Here is a 14022-nt window from a genome sequence, read left to right as displayed (position 1 = left end):
TCAGCCTATATCTTGTGGGATTGTAATTCCCCGTTCCCTCGTCGCATCCAATATGGACGCCGATGTAGGATTCAATGATCAATGTTTCACCTGAGAAACTCGCACATGAAGGTCCGCCTACCCGACTCACTACATTCGTGAGACCCATCAGATTCACCATTCATAAATGAGTCTAGTCTAGGCTTGCAAGTGCCCCGGTTCTTCAAGTAGACAGGAACAGGAAGTGGAAAGGAGCAGATATGTTGGTAATGGTAATGGTTTCATTTCATTTGAACATGCATCAGATTACAATTGAATGCATCACATAATCAGTTCACGGTTCCACATGTCCAAAAGGAGTAGTAAGAAGCAAAGCTTATTAAATCCTACCCCTCCATCTGGTACTTTTACAATCAGTAACTGTTTCATTTGTTCACTTCCTGCTTTCCTAATATAGTTTAAGTTTTTTTTTAAATTAAATTAAAATCAATTAAAATAAAATTAAATAAAATTAAATAAAATTAAATAAAATTAAATAAAATTAAATAAAATTAAATAAAATTAAATAAAATTAAATAAAATTAAATTAAATTAAATTAAATTAAATTAAATTAAATTAAATTAAATTAAAGTAAATTAAAGTAAATTAAAGTAAATTAAATTAAATTAAATTAAATTAAATTAAATTTTTTGTCACGTACTGAAGTACGAGGTGATATGACCATACAATGACATAATGGGTACCATAGTAAGTGTCAATATAGTGATATGTATAGCACATCATGACTGGTTCAAGACTCTTCATCCTTGTATTTAGCAAACATCAATTGCTTGTATTGTTTCTTCTGTTGACCTATGAGTCCCTGTTTTGTCAAAACTCTAGTACAGACTCTCATTGGGGACTACCAGGACACAAAAATGGCAGAAAATTCCACTTTTCCAAGGGGTTGATTTAGTTTGGGTTTTTTTTTCCCATGTTTGGACCAGTTGTGAAAACTCATTTTTTTTAATGACTACTTTGAATAAGGATTTTACTGTGGTGCTGTGGCGAGAGTAAAAAGACACAATACATACTTTGAAAGGTACCCCCCCCCCCACAGTGAAACCAAACTTCCCTGCCCCTTTACATCAAACATAATGCTCTGCTGTTATTTAAAGCTCCAGTATTTTTGTGTGATGATTCCTTTTTAATGCTTGTTACCATTTTTGGGTTGGGCATGGATGGTAGCAGCTGGAGGGAATCCCTGTTTAAAAAAAAAAAAAAAAAGTCTTGTCGGCTTCACTCTGATGTGGCCCGACGCTGACCACAAGGATCCGACAGCTTTCTGGCACGTGATTGGCCAGCCCGGCTTGTGGCTTCCTCTCTCGGGGCCCCTCCGCCTGGCCGAGGAGGAAATGAGAAGGTTGCGTCACAGTAGTCTAGCGGTAGTGTCCCGACGCTTGCTCACCGAAATAAAAACCACCAACGCACCCTTGCCCGATTCCTGAAGCTATTTCAGGGACTTGAACAGGAAGTCAAACATCACAATAATAGCTGGTTCAAAGCAAAAAAAAATGAGGGTGTTTGAGATCTGCTGCACCATACTCATGTGACACCGCTGACCTACTCGCTCTGACTTTGTTAGATGTTTGCCAGAGAAGAAGCCACGTGTTAAACGGCGGAAGAAAGCTGACGTAACTTTGGGCGCGTCGGGACATGTGCCGTGCGTTTTTGAAATAGTGTGACATAGCCCAGTGATCACATCATGCCACTTCAAAACCAGCGCTTGTTTTTGGAACTTCAACTGGAGAGGATCAGGAACTTGAGCATAGGTACCGGGGGGGTGGGGCGGACATTTTCCTGTCAAAAAAAGCAATCTAAAAATTGAAAACAGATCGTCAAAGCAACGAGGCATCCAAAGTCGGTTGGGATAGATTCCAGCATACCCCCCTTTGGTTGGGAGTTAATGGTAGTTTTTTTTTTTTTGCAGGAGTTTGTAATGCCTCCTGTATGCACACTATATAATGCTACACAAAATAAACACAGTTAGACAGGCACTTGGAAATTGTTACTTACAGCTCACGCTTCAACGCTTCAACAAGCCATCGGACTTCGGCAACAATTTGGCGGATAGTCCAGCTTCAGAGCTTGCATCCTGGACCGCTCATACAAGGAAGTCACTGTGACATCACAGTGAGACAGTGTTGGAAAAAAACTCAGAAACGGAGCATCCCAAACTTTTGTCAGGGCTCACTTCCAAATGTGCAATCCTCTTTATCTGAAACCTTGGCATTGTTTAACACAGGAATACAACATTATAACTAGATTTATAAGTAAAAAAAAAAGGAAAAAATAGATCCTCTTTTAAATGGCATAAAAAGTTTCATTGCAATTTTGGGAATATTTTTTAGCTGAAAATTACAACATTTTCAAGTTTTTATTTGAATTTTTTGTGACTAAAATATTAATTCTCACTCTTAATATTTTTTTAGAAAAAAAATCTCAAAATTGTCTAGGATTTTTATTAACAATTAAAAAAAGTTTTTCTTTAAAAAAAAAAAAAAGAACTTCACCTTTTTAAATAAGCAATAAATAAATAAATCCTACCAATTAACCCCCCAAAAAATTGATTCAAAATTTTCTTCAAAATTGCCAGTGAACAATCCGCATTGCAAATATTTAACAGTGGTTCTCAGTTATTCCCCCCCCCCCCCAAACTTTTGTCAGGCCTCACTTCCAACACAAGAATACAACATTCTAACTAGATTTATAGGTCAGAAAAGTGGGGAAAAAATAATAGAGCTTCTTTTAAATGGCATAAAAAGTTTCATTGCAATTTTGGAAACATTTTTGGCTGAAAATTAATTTTTTTATTTGAATTTTTTTGTGAATAAAATATTAATTTACACCCTTTCTCGATATTTTTTTAGAAAAAAAATCTCAAAATTGCCTAACAATTAAAAAAAAAATTCTTACAGAACTTCAACTTTTTAAATAAATCCCAGCAATTAACCAAAAAAATTTCATTTTATAAAATTTTATACATTTTATATATTTATACATTTTATAAAATTTAAAATTTTTATATATTTTATTCAAAATCCTCTTCAAAATTGCCAGTGAACAATCGGCATTGCAAGTATTTAACAGTGGTGTCGCGTTCACATTGTCACTTTTTGTTCCTCATTAAATGGCTACTATCCCTGGTGTTGGTTCAGTCCAAAAGTTAACTCCAGTTGAGATTATCATCTGCACAGCAACTGACAGTCCTGACTTGATTTCAAAGTCAGCATTTTTTTTTTTTTAAAACGCTTCCGGCCATTTAGTCTGGAGTTGTCCGGAAATTGTTAATCCACATCAAACTTTAATCGCATTACCCTCACGGCGGAGAGCGGGGGGGTGGGATTTTGACTTTGATGTGGTTAGGGATGCCAGCAGGACCAGCAGCAAAGCAGAACACCTCTATAGACTTTGTAGACCTACCACAAGTAACAGGATATGTCCTACTATGAAGGATAATGGCAGTAATCATAATGAAAACACTGACTGATTTCAGTGGACAATACTAGAGAAATGCTTTACTTGGTCTCAAACCGGGATGATCGGGATCGGGAAGCATAACATAACCTGATTTGGCGACATTCCTTCATATGCTGTCCAAACCTCTGAGTAGTTTTCTACCCTCATCATGGTGGACAAAGGAGCAAAGAACATCTGAGTGCATTCCTGCAAAGAGGACACATCAGAGAACCGGTCCTATCAGTGAGAAAAAAAAAAATGACTGCCGAGGGGTGGAGGTGCCGTGGATCCTTCCGTTCGCTGATAACGATGGTGCCAACAGCAGCACCAAAGACAGACGCACTCGAGCTGGCCCGCTTTATCTCTCTCTCGCTGCTGTTTCCTTCCTGTCTGCTTGTCCTTCCTCCTTTGAATTAAAGAGAAGATAGGGGGGGGATACCCTTTTGCACTCAACGCTGGGCTCCACCAAGCAGTGACTCTATTTCAGATGTGTCAGATGCCAATACGGTGCCTTTTTGACACATCAGACAAAAAAAATAACCTCTTTGTGTCGATTTTTTAAAACTGTGAGAACTATGCATTTCCAAATGGATCATCTTGATAGGATTAAGAGCAGCACAAAGCCTCTTAGAGCAGAAAAACCTGAGTGTAACCCGTCGTCTACACTTGGGGGTGCATGATGTTGATAGGTTCTAGTTGGTAGAAAAAGTGTTGGTTTTGTTTTTGCATGGTTGTCACACTTAAATGTTTCAGATCATCAAACAAATTAAAAATATAAGTCACAAAATACAAAATGAACAAAATGCAATGAAAGCAGCCAAACAGCCCCAGACCGCCATACTGCCACCACCATATTTTACTGTTGGTTTGACGTAAATAATACAATTCTTAAACCTAAAATAACACTTCCAAATGGATGATCTTGTTAGGATGAAGAGCAGCACAAAGCCTCTTAGAGCAGAAAAACCTGAGTGTAACCCGTCATCTACACTTGGGGATGCTTGATGTTTATAGGTTCTAGTTGGTAGAAAAAGTGTTGGTTTTATTTTTGCATGGTTGTCATACTTAAATGTTTCAGATCATCAAATAAAGTAAAAATATGACTCAATGACAACATAACTGCACACAAAGTGCAATGAAAACAGCCCCAGACCGTCATACTGCCACCACCATATTTTACTGTTGGTTTGATGTAAATAATACAATTATTAAACCTAAAATAACTCTTCCAAATAGATGATCTTGTTAGGATTAAGAGCAACACAAAGCCTCTTAGAGGAGTAAAACCTGAGTGTAACCCGTCATCTATACTTGGGGATGCATGATGCACATACTCTATAATACAGTAATGTAAAAATGTTGAAAATGTTGATATTGTTTTTTTTTTTTTGCATGGTTGTCGCACTTAAATGTTTCAGATCATCAAACAAATAAAAAGTCACAAAACACAAAATGAACACAAAAAGCAATGAAAGCAGCCAAATAGCCCCAGACCGCCGTACTGCCACCACCATATTTTACTGTTGGTTTTATGCAAATAATACAATTCTTAAACACTTCCAAAGGGATGATCTCATTAGGATTAAGAGCAGCACAAAGCCTCTTAGAGCAGAAAAACCTGAGTGTAACCCGTCATCTACACTTGGGGGTGCATGATGTTGATAGGTTCTAGTTGGTAGAAAAAGTGTTGATTTTGTTTTTTACTCTATAATACAGTGGTGTAAAAACATCAACATCAAACAAATAAAAAATATGAGTCACAACCAAACACAAAATGCAATGAAAGCAGCCAAACAGCCCCAGACCATCATACTGCCACCACCATATTTTACTGTTGGTTTGATGTAAATAATACAATTATTAAACCTAAAACAACACTTCTGCATGAGGAATCGGAACATCAGTGAACCGTTCCGAACCATCAGATTCCATATGCATGTTCCGTTACACCCCTGATTCCAGTGTATTACATATTAGGATTTGGAGGAGGCTCGGAGCTGGTATGAATAGGATCACAGTGTTTGGCCACAGAATGACATAGGAGGGGGGGGCAGGGCAGTGTGATGATTTTGGGGTTATAAAAACACGCCTGACACATGTGCTCTCAATAAGCGGCGACTCTTAGGAACTTAGGGATTGTGGTATGAAACTGTGTGTGTGTGTGTGTGTGTGTGTGTGTGTGTGTGTGTGTACACACCACCACCACTTCCAGCTGGTGCTCTTTAGATATCGGGCCACATGCCAGACATGCAGCACACCTTGCAGTGCAGCCCTCAGTCTCCGTCGTCTTTGCAAAATGTGTCCACGGAGACCCCGAACAACAAATTTGAGCGGAAAGAAAGCAGAGGTGCAGTTAAGGAGCGCAGTTGTTCTCAAATGTTGCTCCCCTGACAGCAGTAAGCGCAATTACTAGCAGCAGTATATTATATGATTATGTATTTGGAAGCGATACCTGGCCTTCCTTTTTTCCCACCATTCAATGTGAACACAATGCTCTGCTGCCGGAGCCCACAGTCCATTTTTACTAAAAATAACATGTTTTTTTAATTTTATTTGGGCAAATATATGAAACATTACAGTGTATTTCTTTCCATTATTTACCTTTGTGTTCAACTATCTGATCCCAAGCCCAAAAGGAGTAGGCTGAAGCAAAAGCTTATAAATGCCTACCCCTTTTTGCACGTTATAATCATGTTCATGCTACAGTCTTGTTTTCCCCTGTTGTTATTATCGTTGTAATATTATTACTATTATCATTATTATTATTGTTATAATCTTCATCATTATTACCATTATTATATTATCATTAATATTACAGTTTCCATCATTATAGTTATTACATAGTTATATTTATATTCATATATATTTATTTATATTTATATTTATTTATATTTATTTATATTGTTATATTTATTTTTTGGGATTTATTTGGATTTTTTTTTTTTTTTTTTTTTTTAATTTGAATTATTTAATTTTACAGGCTTCATTGCTTCTTCTAGAGTGCTGTATCATTCCATCTGTCGTTTTCTAAAGTCCGCAGTATTTGTGCTTTTATTGTCAATTTATTTAGCCCCCCCCCCCCCCCCCCCCCCCCCAAGTGTAACATTTACATCATCATCATCATTTTCTGGATCATTTTCTGGATTGCATGTGTCTAGTCTTGTGCATTAAAAAACAAGAACTTGAGTTCAGTGATTTGTATACACTTAATTAATTATTTATGTATGTATGATCTTCCAGGAGTTCCTTTGATTGACGGGGGCACGGTGAGACTCCCGCGGCTCATTGGTTTGTCCAGAGCTCTGGACCTGATTCTGACCGGGCGGCCCATCGGAGCACAGGAAGCGCTCGCTTACGGGCTAGCGAACAGAGTTGTCCCTGATGGCCAAGGTGGGCACTTGTACTTTTTTATTTATTTATTTATATTTTTACTGCTAAAATACTAGTCAAAGATCCGCTATATGACAAGAAGAGCTCTAAAGTAGCGATTGACATCATGGAGGTCATCCAAGTGGACTCCATAGAAGCCATGTGGATGTCTTTCTTGTGGCCATAGTGGCTTGGCTTAAAAGCTCACTGGGGATTTTTTTTATTTTTTATTTGGATTATTTTTTTCTTTACTCCGACGGCGGTCGGCGTCTTATTTCCTGTATTATGAATGGCTGCATTGGCTACACGCATCCTTTACATCCTGTGCGTCGCAACCACAGGATTACAGGCGGCCCTGCAGCTTGCCGAGCAGATCAGCTCCTTCCCGCAGCAGTGCCTGAGGGCCGACCGCTCCTCGGCTATCTACAGCTGCTATGACGCACCCTCCTTCATGCGGGTACGGCTAATTTGCATATTTAAAACCTTCCTTTGTCTCATCTCTTTATATAATATATTACACTCACGCTCCAAGCATATTTAGTCAATTAAAGGGCTGGCCCTATTTTTTGCCTTCCTTCCACCAAGGCCATGCAGTACGAGGTGGACAACGGCGCACCCGTCATCTTGTCCGAAGCCGTCGCCGGGGCAAGTAAATTCACCACCGGGGTTGGACGAGGAGGGACATTTTCATAAGGTTTCATTTTTCAATCATATCTTATTTTAACATAGCAGGAAGCTTAGTCTAGTCCAGTCTAGTCTAGTCTAGTCCACGGCTGGGCACACCTTTTGACGCACAGGCGGCATTGGCTTCATCAAATCTGGCGGAGGGGGCCATCAAACAGAGCAACATACTTGCTCACGGTGCAACAAAATAAAAACACAACATATCACAGGGAATTATTGTATCACATAAATCAACAAGTACGACTACGTGGGTGATTCACAACAACTAAGCGCTAAACATAGCATAACTTTAAACAGTTATTTCCAAATGACCGCAAGACATGCTGGGTAGTCCATCTGCAACCACAATATGAACTATGAACAATAAAACATATGTTCACTCCTATTTGTTTACTTCTCTGACGACTTCAGCAAATTTCGCGACAAACATTGCAAAATGTTGAGAGAGTAACCACAAGTTACCCTGCATGCCTTGCGGCAGGAATATATATGGGTATGCGTAAATATTTATTTGTATGCCCACATGTTGTGTTTATGTGCTGTGTTGCTTTGTGGATCGCTTTTTTGTACGAGCTACACAAATTTGGAAATGCCTGGTGGGCCGGATGAAGACGCTTGGTGGGCCTGATGTGGCCCATGCGCTGTAGTTTCCCCGCCACTGGTCTAGTCTGTTGTCTTATACTACCTTGTAAAGGTTACTAATAGTGACTTTCTATACAAGTAATATGTTAAGATGCAAAATGGTGCCCACAGTGAGATACATAAATGACCATTAACAACCAAATATGATGTTTATATGAATGACTGCCTGTTAGTCCCACCATGGTAATGGTTTGATTTCATTTGAACATGCATCAGATTACAATTGAATGCATCACATAATCAGTTCACAGTTCCACATGTCCAAAAGGAGTAGGAAGAAGCAAAGCTTATTAAATCCTACCCCTCCATCTGGTACTTTTACAATCAGTAACTGTTACATTTGTTCACTTCCTGCTTTCCTAATATAGTTTAAAAAATGTTTATTATTTAATTTAATTTTTTTGTCCCGTACCGAAGTACAAGGTCATATGACCATACAATGACATAATGGGTACCATAGTAACTTTCTGCTTTCCGAATATAGATTTTATTTATTTTTTAATTTTATTAGTTTTTTTTTGTTTTTTTTGTCACACACCGAAGCAAATGTAGTGGGATAATGTACATGTTACGAACTGTAATTAGTAGAAAAAAAAAAAGATTACAATGCAAGAATAAAGCCGCAGTCTTTCAAAGAATAACGCTGTAATGTGGGTTATTTAAATGTGAAAGAACCACACACACTAAAATGACTCTTTGCTTGGTTTATTCCATCATCAACCAGAAGTATTTCTAACACTGGCGCCATTCTATACGATGAAAAAAATTGTGACTTTTCTATTTTCAGTCTCCTAATTTTGCAACTCTTATGTTCCAAAGTAACCCTAATACTTCTCCTTCGATCTTTCATAGGATTCATATATCTCTAAATGTAAATCTCACAGAGGGTCGTGATGGTGAATGGAGAGAAAAAAGTGCTGCATATGTGTGAGAGTGATTGACAGATGGATGGATGGACGGACACACCGACAGGCAAAGAGCCCATTAGGTGTAAGGAGGTGTCCCGTCTAGACGGTGTGATGACAGAACACATAAGCTCTGTTTAACGTTTTTCCTCCTGCCTTTGGTGGGACTTGCATCATCGCACGCAACATAACATAGCCTGCTATGCTACCACTTGAAATGTCAAATAAAAATGCTGTGGGTATTTCATAAGTATCATGATGTTTTGTAGTTTGCAGTTTCTGTGTGCATAGATCCATAGATAAAGTACATATTTTGTGTCTGAAACCACCCAGTGTGTGTGTGTGTGTGTGTGTGTGTGTGTGTTGTGTATGAGCAGCTTTGATGCTAGCTGTCACTCCTCACACGCAGATAAGATAAACTCCAGCGGCAGTAGCAGCAGATGCACACATCCTTTGGGACGTTATCACCATGCAGGACCATCACCATCTGATTTGGGACCATGAAGACATAACACAGGTACGGGTAAAAGGAATGTCCGTAAGAGTTGTGGGTGGTGCGTTTGGAAGAATGGATTTTTCACTTCCGATCTACTGCACGGGAATAGTGAAGACATGGAATTCATTTTCTTACACATTCATTCATTCATTTTCTACCGCTTTTTCCTCACGAGGGTCGCGGGGGGTGCTGCAGCCTATCCCAGCTGTCTTCGGGGCGGGAGGCGGGGTACACCCTGGACTGGTCGCCAGCCAATCACAGGGCACATATAGACAAACAACCATTCACACTCACATTCATACCTATGGACAATTTGGAGTCGCTAATTAACCTAGCATGTTTTTGGAATGTGGGAGGAAACATTCCTTAACATTCATTAAACTTTCAGACCGTTTTAGTGTAGTAAATACATCTGCATCTTATACTTTTGATGATGTGTGTCTTTATTTGAGGAGCCCAGAGAGGGGCTAACGTCATTGCAGCACCCCAATGAATGAGTTGCTCAGATGCAATACAGTATGGGAAAACTTTTAAGAAGTTGGTGTTTTTTTAAATATTCATATTGGTACATGTTTGTATATTTGAGTGTGAAGTTGCTGTATGATGACTTTAGTGACTGTTATATTGTTATATACAATATTTTTATACACTATACTGTTATATACAATCACAGGGCACATATAGACAAACAACCATTCACACTCACATTCATACCTATGGACAATTTGGAGTCGCTAATTAACCTAGCATGTTTTTGGATATGTGGGAGGAAACCGGAGTACCCGGAGAAAACCCACGCAAACTCCACACAGAGATGGCCAAGGGTGGGATTGAACCCTGGTCTCCTAGCTGTGAGGTCTGCGCGCTAACCACTCGTCCGCCGTGCCGCATTTTTCATAAACATTTTTCCTCAAAATTTGATAAATTTATGATCATTTGTGTGATGGAATTGTAATTTTCGTTTCGCCTGCTTGGATCCACGTCCAATGGGAGTCTACATTGTTTTTTTTAGGAAGTTGGTCTGTGTGATTACACAAAAAAAATGTATTTTTCCATTGGGAACTCTGTTTGAAGTCATTTGCAGGATTTTGGTTCCTGCAGAGTAGATTTGGATGCATGAGCATAATCCAGAAGCTTTTTGAATCATAGTTGTAGTTAGCATGATGATGCTATATGACCTAACCTCCTGCTTGCATTTGGGACATTGTCTAAAACAGGGGTCCCTAACCTTTTGTACATCACGGACCGGTGTGATTTGGGTCTTTTGGGTCTTCTGATTTGAGACAAGATGGTCCCATCTTGTTGTGATGTTAAGTTGTGAGTCGTGAATAAATTATTGATTATTTCTTTATACGCCACGGTCCGGTACAGGTCCCCGCCCCGGCTGTTAGGGACCCCTGGTCTAAAATGCAAACATCTGCCACCTACAGCACTGCAGTGGTATGTCAGACTGGCCAGATGGTTTAGCCTTGGTGGAGGTCTGTGCTCTCATAAGGTTTCCCAATGGGATATACATTCTGTGGTTCATCGTTGCATTGCAGTTCCTATCTCCGCCCTTAGGGGTCGCACTATTACTACTACTACTGGAGAACTGCCTGGATGGACGCTGCGTCCAGCTGTGTAGTAACACCACCTTGCCATTTAGTGATTAAAAAATATATATATATTAATATATTATTAATACAATTAATATAAAAAATATAAAAAAAATAATAAAATGTAAACATTAATAAAAATATTTAAAATTAATTAAAAATTATTTAAACATTAATAAAAAATATTTAAAATTAATTAAAAAAATATTTAAAAAATAATATATAAAAAAAATCATATAACAATTTATATAAAAACCATATAGTGTGTGTAAACCTGTTGTTAGGCGTCACAAATAAGGAGATTATTATTATTATTATTATTTTATTTTATTTTTTACATATAAGGAGATATGATGTTATCCTTGTGGATCCAAAGAGCTCCACCTCTCTAAGTGCGCACGGGGTGGGCGGTTTCACACATACACACACATACACACACGCCTATAAACCAGTGTGTAAGGATATTCTGTGCAACCTGCTTAGAGTGACACAGTGTGCGTAGGAAGCGATTTCACTTTATGTAAGTATTTTTTCGGGTATTTGTGGAGTAAACCAGGCGTCATGGCTTCTTTCCTTGGACTTATTTTTCCACTTGTGAGTTTCTTTGGTGGCATATTTATCTCCTAAGACACTCGCGTAGTTTGGTGCACTTTGTCCCGAGGCTGCAAACACCGCTACGGGAGTCCGCAATGACGACCAGAAAAGTTTTGCAGTTTTGCGCGTTTTTCTTGAGGGACTACTTCAAATGGCTTGACGCAAGAAGTGTGCCAGAAGTCCGCTTCTGATCTCAGGACTCGTCTGTAACGTTTGGTGACCGTTCTTACGCACGTCTTTTAAAGCGACCCGAAGGATCAAGGCGCCCAAAACCATGACGCTGTGTTGGTTCGCCTTGGTCGGGTTGTGCTTGGCCGCCTGTGACTTCACCTCCTCGGCGGCGTGGAGCCACTTCTCGCCGGACAGCCAAGCGCACCCGGGCTTCCTCCAGCGGCGCCTCAGGACGCACGAAAGGAGGGAGATGCAGAAGGAGATCCTGTCCATCCTGGGACTGCCGCACAGACCCAGACCGCATCTGTCCCACGCCAAGTACAACTCGGCTCCGCTTTTCATGCTGGACCTGTACAACACCATATCCATAACCGGCGAGGACGTGAACCACGCGGATGCCTTGTTGGAGCCTTACGAGCCGGTGCGGACCACCCGGAGCCCCCCGCTGGCCACGTATCAAGAAGCGGCCTTTCTCAACGACGCCGACATGGTGATGAGCTTCGTTAACTTGGGTGAGTCGGCTTGCTTTGTGCGTAATTGCGCGTTGTAACGAGGCGGAGTAGTATTTTATTTATATTTTATTCCATCAGTATTATGAATCCTGATTTTTGGGGGTGCAGTCTACCTCACCATTGGCAGATTTTGGTAATGGTAATGGTTTTATTTCATTTGAACATGCATCAGATTACAATTGAATGCATCACATAATCAGTTCACAGTTCCACATGTCCAAAAGGAGTAGGAAGAAGCAAAGCTTATTAAATCCTACCCCTCCATCTGGTACTTTTACAATCAGTAACAGTTACATTTGTTCACTTCCTGCTTTCCTAATATAGTTTAAGGTATATTTATTTATTTTTTAAATTTTTTTTAATTTAATTTTTTTAAATAAAAAAAATAATTTTTTGTCCTGTACCGAAGTACGAGGTGATATGACCTTACAAAAGGAGTAGGAAGAAGCAAAGCTTATTAAATCCGGCCCCTTCATCTGGTACTTTTACAATCAGTAACTGTTACATTTGTTCACTTCCTGCTTTCCTAATATAGTTTAAGTTTTTTTAAATTATTTTTTTATTTTTTTTATTTTTTGTCCTGTACTGAAGTACGGGTGATATGACCATACAAAAGGAGTAGGAAGAAGCAAAGCTTATTAAATCCTACCCCTCCATCTGGTAATTTTACAATCAGTAACTGTTACATTTGTGCACTTCCTGCTTTCCTAATGTAGTTTTTTTTTCTTTTTTCTGTACTGAAGTATGAGGTGATATGACCATACAAAAGGAGTAGGAAGAAGCAAAGCTTATTAAATCCTACCCCTCCATCTGGTACTTTTACAATCAGTAACTGTTGCATTTGTTCACTTCCTGCTTTCCATAATATAGTTTGTTGTTTTTTTTATTTTATTTTTGTCACGTACCGTGAAATAGGAGGTTGACACACAGGAAGTGCCCGCTGGTCTTGGTCGAGTTGTACTTAAACATTGCCTGGTTGCATATGTGCATTCAAAGCTTTAGAGGTCAAATGAAGTTCACCCATAAAGTTTATATAGTGCAGGTTCATGGAGATTGTTACATATTACGCCGATTTGCTTTGCCACCTGCAGTTATAACACAAAGCTAAGTTGTCATTCTTCAGGTAGCTTAGCACAAAGATTCCCATTACTACTGTATCCCGCAACAAAGTATCCAATTTCACAAAATGGGTCATAAATTTATTGACTATAAATGTCTTTGGCGGACAGAACAATGGAGTGCTCTTCCACTAGATGGCAGAATGTACAACAATCACCTGCGTCTCCACCTGTTGCCGTTCCTACAACATTTCAGCTTGGTGGTCAGGAAGCTAAAGTTGGTGGTTCATCCACCTACTGTACATTAATTGCATCTTTAATGCACAGAATGTCCTCAAAGTGGCCCCCAAAGAAGCATAAGAAAGTTGAAAAGGATGTCTACTTAGGTACATTATGGTCGTCGATAGCAAAAAAAAAAAATGATATAACCGACCAAGAATGTGAAATCTGGATATTTATACTTAATTGCAGCCCACAAAAGCAGGTTACTGCTACTTGCAGCTAGTACTAATTTATAA

The 14022-nt window shown here is 39.1% G+C and overlaps 2 protein-coding genes across 3 annotated transcripts in view; both read left to right on the top strand.

Annotated features, from left to right (window-relative positions):
* The window catches only part of zgc:101569 (uncharacterized protein LOC449822 homolog), a 41137-nt gene that overhangs the window by 5521 nt on the left and 21594 nt on the right, over window positions 1-14022 (top strand). Inside the window, exons 5-8 of one of the 2 annotated variants that reach the window (XR_009120562.1) lie at window positions 6719-6868; window positions 7189-7304; window positions 7433-7541; window positions 9488-9595. Coding sequence is in view for 1 of the 2 variants with exons in the window: in XM_058060303.1 (XP_057916286.1) it covers window positions 6719-6868; window positions 7189-7304; window positions 7433-7540 (374 nt within the window). In the remaining variant the exon portion in view is untranslated. Of the gene's footprint in view, window positions 1-6718; window positions 6869-7188; window positions 7305-7432; window positions 8791-9487; window positions 9596-14022 lie in introns of those variants that run through there. The other variant, XM_058060303.1, reaches the window with a different exon arrangement.
* bmp6 (bone morphogenetic protein 6) overlaps window positions 11635-14022 on the top strand; it is a 39429-nt gene continuing 37041 nt past the window's right edge. The window contains exon 1 of the mRNA XM_058060302.1: window positions 11635-12446. Coding sequence (XP_057916285.1) covers window positions 12038-12446 — 409 coding nt within the window. The 5' untranslated portion in view covers window positions 11635-12037. The remainder of the gene's footprint in view (window positions 12447-14022) is intronic.

The sequence above is a fragment of the Doryrhamphus excisus genome, chromosome 21, assembly GCF_030265055.1.
Source record: "Doryrhamphus excisus isolate RoL2022-K1 chromosome 21, RoL_Dexc_1.0, whole genome shotgun sequence".
Lineage (NCBI taxonomy): Eukaryota > Metazoa > Chordata > Actinopteri > Syngnathiformes > Syngnathidae > Doryrhamphus > Doryrhamphus excisus.
Note: the sequence above shows the minus strand (reverse complement) of the source record. Positions and strands in the feature narration are given on the sequence as shown.